Source organism: Nannospalax galili, unplaced genomic scaffold, assembly GCF_000622305.1.
Source record: "Nannospalax galili isolate Female #2095 unplaced genomic scaffold, S.galili_v1.0 scaffold137, whole genome shotgun sequence".
In the NCBI taxonomy this organism is placed as follows: domain Eukaryota; kingdom Metazoa; phylum Chordata; class Mammalia; order Rodentia; family Spalacidae; genus Nannospalax; species Nannospalax galili.
The window spans coordinates 2,093,616-2,103,010 of NW_008340203.1; the positions used below are offsets into that span (position 1 = coordinate 2,093,616).

Consider the following 9,395-nt stretch of genomic DNA (forward strand, 5'->3'; position numbering starts at 1 on the left):
TTGGGGGTTGTTATTTGTTTGTTTTTTTAAGAGCACTGGCTGCTCTTGCAGAGGACCATGTTTGATTCCCGGCACCCACATGGAGGCTATGAACCGTCCTTAACTCCAGTTCCAGGGGAATCTGAAGCCCTCTTCTGACCTCTGAGGCATTGCATGACACGGGTGCACTCACATATATACAGTCAATACACTTGTACACATAAAAAATAAAAATAATAATTTTTTTTTTGTCTTTTTGAGACAGGGTCTCCCTGTAGCCCCAACTGTCCTGGAACTCACTATGTAGCCCAGGCTGGCCTTGAACTCACAGAGACCCGCCTGCCTCTGCCTCCCAAGTGCTGGGATTAAAGGTGTGCGCCACCATGCCCAGACAATAAAATATTTAAAAAAAAATAAAAATAGTGCTCACTTCGGCAGCACATATACTAAAATTGGAACGATACAGAGAAGATTAGCATGGCCCCTGCACAAGGATGACACACAAATTCATGAAGCATTCCATATTTTTAGAACAAGATGTTGAAAAGAAAAGCAATGCTCTGTTGGGGCATTGTAATAAATTTTCAGTAAAGCGAAAAATAATAATAAATAAAATATTTAAAACAAACACTCAAAAAAGGAGTCGGGTGTGATGGCACACATTTTTAATCCCAGCACTCCAGAGGCAGAGGTAGGCAGATCAAGGCCAGCTTGATGTACATAGCAAGACCTTGTCTCAAAAAACAAAACAAAACAAAAAAAAGGGTTTAGGAAAATAGTCAGCAAAATAGTTCTCTTGAAAGCCAAAAGCCCTAAATTCAATCCCCAGAACTCACATAAAAATGCCAAGCCTGATGCATACTTGGAATCCCAGCACTGGCAAGGCAGAGACGAGGATCTCTGGGGCTTGCTGGTTACCCAGTCTAGCCTAATTGGTGAGCGCCATGCCAGTGAGAGAGACCATGTCTCAAAAAGGGCAGATGACTTGAGAATGACACCTGAGGTTGTCCTGTGGACTACACACACATACACATGTGCACATGCTCACATGAACACAGAATTCAAAAAGACTTTGAAGGTGTTATATGCAACTGATAATTCAATCTGAAGCCGTAGAGGAACTTCCTAGATCCCAGGTAACATTAACAGGGTTCTTTGGTGGAGAATATCTCTATTTATTGTCTCAGTGTAGCCCTCGGAGTTAATGCTCGTGAACATAGCAAGTTTATGACTAGTTAGGGGAAGATGTTTTGTGGGTGTGAACCTTGGAATGCCATCAGATCCTACTGGTAGGCAGTGGACTATGAATGCCTATCACCATTCAACCCCATCTCACAGTAATTAAAAAAAAAAAATCTTTCTGGCCCTGGATAGGTTTCTGGGCACTGGGAAGTAAAGGAGGAATGCTATGGGGTGCCTGGTACCTAGAAAAGTGGCTGTTTAGAGAATTAGGAGCATTCTTCATAAAGAAGTGGCAGAATGGAACCGGGTGAGGACAGTGCATCTAAGTAACTCACTGGTATGGAAAAGGTGAAGGGAAGGGCTCATGGCAGACAGGAGAAGAGCTGCTGGGTGAGCAAATTGAGAGGATGGCTGGGTATCCCAGGGGACAGCTAAGTACATGTGGTCTCCTGGCCTGCTTCACAGCTGCACGCATATGGCCCAGAGGAAGAGAGTGCCTTGGTTTGTTTCTCCTGGCAGGCGGGAACATTAATGGCTCTGAATTTTTTGTGTCATTGTTCATTTCTTTTGGTGAGAATCCAACCCTTTGTGGAGGACTTGGAACTCCAAACTCTCCTGGAATAAGCTGCTAGAGGCAGGTGCAGAGGAATGTATTAGAAGCTCATGAGGACACAGCCTGTTTGAGGCAGTGACATGAGACAAGGGTGCAGACCCAGCAATGGCATTACTTTTTTCTGGGGACATCCTTCCTAGAAGATTCAGAGGTAGGCAGAACCTACAAGATGATGCAAGTCCACTGCTTAAGGAAATCCATAACCTGCAGGCAGGTGGGGCAGCCTGCTCCTGAGAAGGGAAATGGCCAGATTGTAACATAGGTGCTCAGGGTTTCAGGAAAATGAAAGATACTGTCTGTGCGGGTACAACTAACATGTAGATGCACTGTCATCTGTTTGCTGGTGTGCAGTCTTTTGAAGGTCCCCTTCCTGGGCTATCTCCTCTAGGCTGATGACTGGGGGTGAGGGGAAGCCTCAGGTTATCTGGGTACATCTGGAGAATGACAGCCCTGATCACTGGGAAGTGGCTTCAGACAAGACCTGGATTACAGACTGCAAACCTTCCTATCCCAGCTCTGCCACTCACCTGCTGTGCTCTGAAAAGGGAATGGTAATGACGGAATCTACCTCATAAAGGTGCTACCACATTAAGTAAACAACTGGCCAGACTTGGTGGAAAAATTCCTTTAGTCCCAGAGGTACAGGCAGGCAGATCTCTGTGAGATCCAGGCCAGCCTAGTCTACATAGCAAGTTACAGGCCAACTGGGGCTACAGGGAGACCCTGTTTAAAGGAAAAAAAAAAAAAAAAAAAAAGCAGAGCACTGGCTGCTCTTGCAGTGAACCCGGGTTCGAGTCCCAGTACCCACATAGCAGCTAACACTGTCCTTAACTCCAGTTCCAGAGGATCAGACGCCAGATGCCCTCTTCTGCCCTCCTTGGACACTGCAAGACATGGGTGCACTTACATAAATGCAGGCAATACACTCAAACACATAAAAATAAAAAAAATAATAATTTTTTTAAAGCAGTTGCGGCTAGGTGTGGTGGTGCACGCCTTTAATCCCAGCACTCGGGAGGCAGAGGCAGGCATATCTCTGTGAGTTCAAGGCCAGCCTGGTCTACATAGTGAGTTACAGGACAGCTGGGGCTACAGAAAGACCCTGTCTCAAAAAAAAAAAAAAAAAAAAAAAAAAGCAACTGCATGCCAAAAATGCTTAGAACCTTCCCAGCAGAGAATAAATACTTAATACATTGACTCCTTTCTCCCACCAGCCCACTCCAGTACCAGGCTAAGATCTACCCTCCTTAGTCTCCCTCCCCTTCCTTTTCTCATTCCTCCATCTCTATCCCTCTTCACCCCTGGTTTCTCCTAGTCCTCCAACACTCACCCTAAGTAACTGCTTTGGACAATATTATCCCACACAGATCCTTTTAGAAAAGCAGGTTTATTGGTCAGGCTGCTCACCAGGACACAGCAACGTGAAGGGCTCCCCAGAGCCCACCAGTAACTGAATCTGCCCACAGTTTAGGCCCCTTCAGCCCACCAGCACCAAGGGACCTCATCCTGTATCCCCCAACCTTCCTCAGCAATGTGTCTCCAACTGATTAGAGAAGAAAAGGAAAAATTTAAAAAAAAAAAAAAGCGCAAAGCTTTGTACTGTATAAAAGGTGTGTGTTCCCACTCCCACCCCCCAAAATAAAACCCCAAAGAAAACAATTAGCTGCAGTTCTAAGAGCAGAGCAAGGAAGATAAGGAGGTACAGAGAAGAAAGCAGCAGGGGTGGGGTGGGGTGGGGGGGTGTTCCTTGCTTTGACAAGTCTTTAATGAGGAAGAACAGGGGGACCAAAGTGTCCTGGTCAGTAGACTACAGACAGAAATCAAGCCTCAGACAGGAAGCAGCACCCCCACACACCAACTTTCAGGTAAGGCACCCCCAAAAGCAAGGTCTGGCCATGTTCTGCAGCTTTATACTAAGGAAGGATCTGCAGAAGAAACTGCTGGAAGGGAGCTGGGGCTGGCAAGTCAGCCTGCCTGGCTTCCCCACCTCCCCTTTAGCTTGGCTTTCCAGCCAGGCCTTGGCACCTTGCTCTCTTCAGCCCACCTCCCTGCCAATGCCCACTCTCCACAGCCTGCTGCTGCCCTTCTGGAACCCTAATTTTCTGGGCTTGGAGAACTAGGCCTTCTCTGAAGGTAGCTCCCAGACCCCAGTGAGGGGATCCAGTGAGGCTTCTTCCTCTCCTCCCTCTTCGGAATATGCTTTCTTTCTCAAACTGCCTTCCCTTCTGTTCCTGAAAATGGTCCTGCTGTTCTGGGACCCTAGTAAGATGGGGTTCTTGTCCAGTGTCTCCAATTGTTGCTAATGAGGGCATTTCTCTCGATCCATTTCTACCTTCTCCTAGTTTCCCATTCTCCTTCCCAAAGCCGTACTCATGTGCTCCTGTGTGCTGGTCCACAGACATGTATGTGTGCCTACATGGTTGTCTTCTCACCTCACATCCTCCCCCAGGCTCTGCTTGTCCTTAGCTTCTTCCAGTGGGACCCTTTACAGATAGAGTCTGTGCTGCAGACAAGGCTCCATCTGTCTCCACCCCACCTTACTGCCTTAAGTTCCCCCAAAGGCCCTCAAAGCTTCCAGTAGGAGATTTCCCATGTGGGCAAATGTCTCCCCTCATACACCTCCTTTTTGTATGTGTGTGGTACTATTGAGTAGAGACTGAACCTAGGGCTCTACCACGGATATATCCCAGCCCTCTTCTATTTTGAGACAGGGTCTCACTAAAGTTACTCTGGCTGGCTTTGAACTCACTCTGTAGCCCAGACAGGCCTTCAACTTGCAGTCCTCCTGCTTCAGCCTTCTACCCTTCTACGAAGCTGGGATTGCAAGCCTGCACCAACAGTCCCCCTGTAAGGGTCCACTTCAGGATTCACTCTTTCCTTTTGCAGGAATTTTGGCTTTGGGGCCTCCTGAGGTGAGGCTGAGGAGGGAGAAGAGCTCAGTAAGCAGGAATGATGCAGCTGGGTGTGAAAGTGTAGGGGCAGGGCAAGCTGGGTGTGAAGGTGTGATGAGGAGGCAGGTGCCCCCCCCCCAGGGGGTTCAACTGGGGAGCCAAGGGAAAGGATCCCAGACTTCAACAACCAGGGCGTGGATCGTTCTTGTTCTTCCTCTCCCTACCCAGACTTGCGTCCAAATCGAGGTTGTCCATGATGGGGGGTTGTGTGGCGGGGTGGGGGGTTGGGGAGCCGCCTCCCTGAGATCCAACAGCTGTGATTTAGAGGGATCCACCTCCAGGGGAGGGTGTTTTCAACTTAGAAAAATCTCAGCCAGGCTGGTGCTGAGAAGAAGGCGAAAGAGAAAGTTCAAAAAAGGAAAGAAGGTGGGCAGGGGTGGGGAGGGAGGCAGGGAGTGGCGGGGAAAGGCGCCGGCCTCCAGGGCAGAGCCCCGCGAGTCCTGTTCAGTCGCTGTCGCTCTTGTCCACCAGCACGGCGTCCGACTCTTCGGTGATCTCCAGGAGGGTGTGCACATCCGGGCTGCTGCCGCGCAGCAGGTCGGTGGCCTCGCCACGCTCCGCGCCAACCTCATCCTCGTCTGGGCCCACCTCCACCATCTCGGTGGCCTTCAGCACCTCCACCTCGCCCTCGCGGATCTTCTTGACGTGGAAGGTGAAGGGAGGCACCTTGTACACAGCCGTCTTGGAGCGCGCGTACACCACGTGGTCGGGCGTGAAAGACTTGCGCAGCTTGTCGCGCGAGGTCTTCAGCTTCTCGCGTCGCTCCACCGGGACCAGGCGAGTGCCCAGCTTGTTCATGCGCTTCTCCAGCGTGTGCCGCGTCTTCTCCAGGTTCTCCTTGGTCTTGAGACGGGTCTTTTCCAGGTTCTCGCGAGTGCGCACCTTGGTCTTCTCCATCTTCTCCTTGGAGAAGGCCTTCTTGAAGTCGTCCACGCGCCGCAGGCCGCTGCGCTTGATGCGCTCGGCGCGGGACTCTTCGATCACCTCCTCCACCTCTACCGCCTCATCCGACGACAGCTCGATGGCCGCGTCCTCCTCCGGCCGCTCGCCCTCGCCCAGCTCCTCACCTTCCTTCTCCGGCAGCGCCTCTGACTCTTTCAGAGACTTGCTGACGCTTAGTTTGGCCGGCAGCTTGACTTCATCCTAAGACGAGAGCAGAGCCGAGATGAGAAGATGCCGAGGGAAAGGGCAGACCGAGGACTGAGTAGGACCCCGGGGCAAACCAGAGGTGGAGTGGTGACCCTCCTGGGGAAAGGATGTCGGCCTACGTGGTGCGGTGAAATCCACCGGATTTATTCGCTCTTGTACTCCCTGTGCCTGGTACTGAATTGGGTTACGACATGTGCGTTGCATAGTCGCTATAGAGTCAGCACGAAGAGAGAGCAGAGCTATGAGTCAGAATTTGGTCTGCGTTATAACTGCACTTGGGCTAAATAACCCCAGGGACCCTCCAGCCCTTGCACTCTGTGGCTACCCTTGTGACTGCTTTAAGCGGCTGACTTTGGGAGATGCAGCTTAACTTTGGAAATGTCAGAGCGCCCTCTGGTGTCTTAAGTTACAACAAAACACCAAAGTAGGTTAAGGAGAGTGTTCAGTGCCTGAATGGGAGTTAGGGGACAAGCTTAAAGCGGACCCCCAAATAGGGTCGTTTGAAGGTAAACTAAAGAAAATGTGTTTTTAGGGAAGGAGAGCTCTGCCTACACGCCCCTTTCCTTCCTTGACCTCGTGCCTCTTGACCCCACCAATGGGCCCCATGTATAAATTAATGGTCCTGACTTCCCTGCCCTGAAATCGAAGGGAGAGCTGCTTTTCTATTCTTGCTTTGCTTCCGGGGCTTGAGCTTAAAGGACCAGGAGCTCAGAGCTAGCTCTTTGCTTCCCCCCACCCCACCCCTTCCTCTCAGAGACCCTAGCTCGGGTCCTGTTCTTGATTCTGGGAAGATTTTCCAATAATCTGACTTGTGATCAAAATTTCATCATTTTAGGATCACCAGACATACACACACCACCACCACCACCACCACCAAACAGAAATGGGTGACCACAGAAAGGGAAAAGATCTGATCCAACATAAATGAAAGCTCCTATTTGGCCCGACTTTTTTAGGTGTTTCAGACCAAGTTCAGACCAAGGAATGAATGAGAAAGAAAGAAAGAAAGAAAGAAAGAAAGAAAGAAAGAAAGAAAGAAAGAAAGAAAGAAAGAAAGAAAGAAAGAAAGAAAGAAAGAAAGAAAGAAAGAAAGATTTGTAAAGGTTTTTCTCAAGGTCATTTCCTAGAATTGTAAGAAAATCCCATCTGTTGAGAAGATGAGGCAACAAAAGTTGATTCTTCTCATAGAAAAACACACAGACATAAACACACTCACATCTACTCATAGACTGCATGGAATCTTTCGCCACCTGCTACATAAATTTCTTCCCTGCCCCCAATCCCTTTCCTCTTCTCTCCCATTCACGTCCCCCCCCACCCCCCCCCGAGTTTCCTGGTTTACACTGAACACTAGGAACACCTCCTCCCAACTTCCTTCCCTCCCTGTCAATAACATTAGCAGGGACAAAGAGGGAATGCTGGTCCCACCCCTTCTCCCAACTGGGCACCAACTCTATTGGGCACCAAGCCACCTCTTGCTATCCATTACCCTACTACACCTCCCAGCAGGCAAGGTACCCTGGGCACAAGGCATTCTGGGACTTGTAGTCTCCACCTGTCATAGGTGGGGTGGAATAGTACTGTCATTGGCATCCTAGGGCATGGTGGGTTCCTCTGCCTCTTATTCATGGAGGCATTGAAGGAATGTTTTTCTTGTTCTGGGTGTAAGAAAGCCCAGCCTCTTCTAGCATTCTGATTTCAATGGTACCTCTTGAGTCTTCTGCAGTCATCCTGCCTGCTCCTGGAGACTTACATCAGAACTTTTGTCATTAGGATTTACACATCATTTTAGAACTCGCTAGAATTAAACTCCCTGCCACCTCTTCATCCATTTCCACGCAGAATTCACCTGCAACCCAGTATTAAAAAAAAAAAATCACCTCTTATCTCTGCTTCAAAGTCTCCCGGACTGAACAACCAATCCATGTCCCACCAAAGAGTGAGAAAGAACTCCCCCCCCACCATTATTAAGCTCAGACAATGTGGATGGGCTAAGGAATAGTCAGGAAACAGTTCCAACTGCTGGAAAACAAATCTACATTGTCTCCCTGCCCCACCCCCAGGATCCCAGATTCTCCTCCTGTTCCACCCCAACCCCTAAAGGCCAAGCTGGCTGGTTTTCCTGGCCTCTGGCTTTTTAGATAAAGGTCTTTGCCAGTTGAGCTTGGAAAATAAAGTTTAAGACAGAGCTGCAGGCTTCTCTGATCTGCCCCAATTTCCCAGTGCCCAGTGCAAGGTCTCAAAACTATAATATCAGGGAGGAGTCCTGGGGAGGGGAAGTTTATTGCCTGGTCTGTGTGGAGAATCTCTACTCCAGACTAGAAAGGTGCCTGGGGGCTATAACCCCCTTCATAGTGGGTTTCCCTGGAGTGATGGCTTCCACCAGAGGAGCTGTATTTTTGGTGAAAGATCAGAGAATAGGGGAAGAATTGACTTGGCCTGAATCCCTGAACAATATCCCAAAGGCTGGCTCAGGATAGAGGACACCACCGTTAGCTTTTCCCTCCATTAATGGATTTCACTTTTCCACCCTCTTTCAAGTCAGGCTTCCCCCTTGACTCATGGCCTTGGAGTGCTGTGGGGCCCACCCAGTCTGCCTGTTGCTACAACAACTACCAACACAATTCAAAAGCACTTCCCCTGCCCTGGGCACACAGGCCAGGCACCTTTGTCCCATCCCTACTTCCTGGCAGAGGGATTAGGTTGGTGGGGGAACTAGGGAGGGGGGTGCAAGGAGAGAGGGCTCTGCTTATTCTGTGTTGCCATTTTTTATTTTTAATTAAACAAAACCACCACTCCTAACAGGCTTGGTTTCCAGAGTTACCTTTAATGACCAGGTCTGCACAAAAACATGCACAACTTCCCCAGTCTCCTGCCAAGCAACACACAGCTCTCCAAACCAGGAAGGCACCAGTCCAGGATGGATTTAGAAAGCACCCCCCCACACACACACACACACCTCTTCCATGCTGCCTCCCAACCCTGCTGTAGAAAGAAAGTGAGATCTTCTGGCTTAGATCATTGTAAGAATATAATTTAGCCGGGCGTGGTGGCACACACCTTTAATCCTAGCACTCAGGAGGCAGAGGCAGGAGGATCTCTGTGAGTTCAAGGCCAGCCTGGTCTACATAGTGAGTTCCAGGACAGCTGGGGCTACAGGGAGGCCCTGTCTCAAAAAGACCAAAAAAAAAAAAAAGAATATAATTTAACTGAGCACCTACTATGCTTTTGTCACTTCATGTTGGTTAGAGAGAAGGGACAAGTACTGCCCAGCTCTGGGTAGGAGCCTCTCTTGATGTAATGCTAACCAGTTCTGTCTGCCACTGGTGCTGAGGAAGACACTGGAGCCAATTCAGAGACCCAGGATCCACTTAGAGAACATGCTAGAAGAGGAGGTAGGATGCAGGAGAAATGAGGGGGAAGTCCTAAAAACCCAAGACCTCCACTGTCTATTACCAGGACAAGCAAATGAGATGTCAAATCAGAAGGGATCTTCCTTCTGCTAGGTATGTTTTCTTTTT

The 9,395-nt window shown here is 49.3% G+C and overlaps 1 protein-coding gene and 1 non-coding gene across 2 annotated transcripts in view; one reads left to right on the forward strand and one right to left on the reverse strand.

Moving 5' to 3' along the window:
- The first annotated feature begins 401 nt into the window (after positions 1 to 401).
- LOC115070715 lies at positions 402 to 508 on the forward strand. The gene has a single exon (XR_003849863.1). It is a non-coding gene; the product is annotated as a U6 spliceosomal RNA (small nuclear RNA).
- Positions 509 to 3,142: 2,634 nt separating this feature from the next.
- Cavin1 (caveolae associated protein 1) overlaps positions 3,143 to 9,395 on the reverse strand; it is a 14,165-nt gene continuing 7,912 nt past the window's right edge. The window contains exon 2 of the mRNA XM_008835297.2: positions 3,143 to 5,868. Within this exon, the coding sequence (XP_008833519.1) occupies positions 5,170 to 5,868 (699 nt within the window). The 3' untranslated portion in view covers positions 3,143 to 5,169. The remainder of the gene's footprint in view (positions 5,869 to 9,395) is intronic.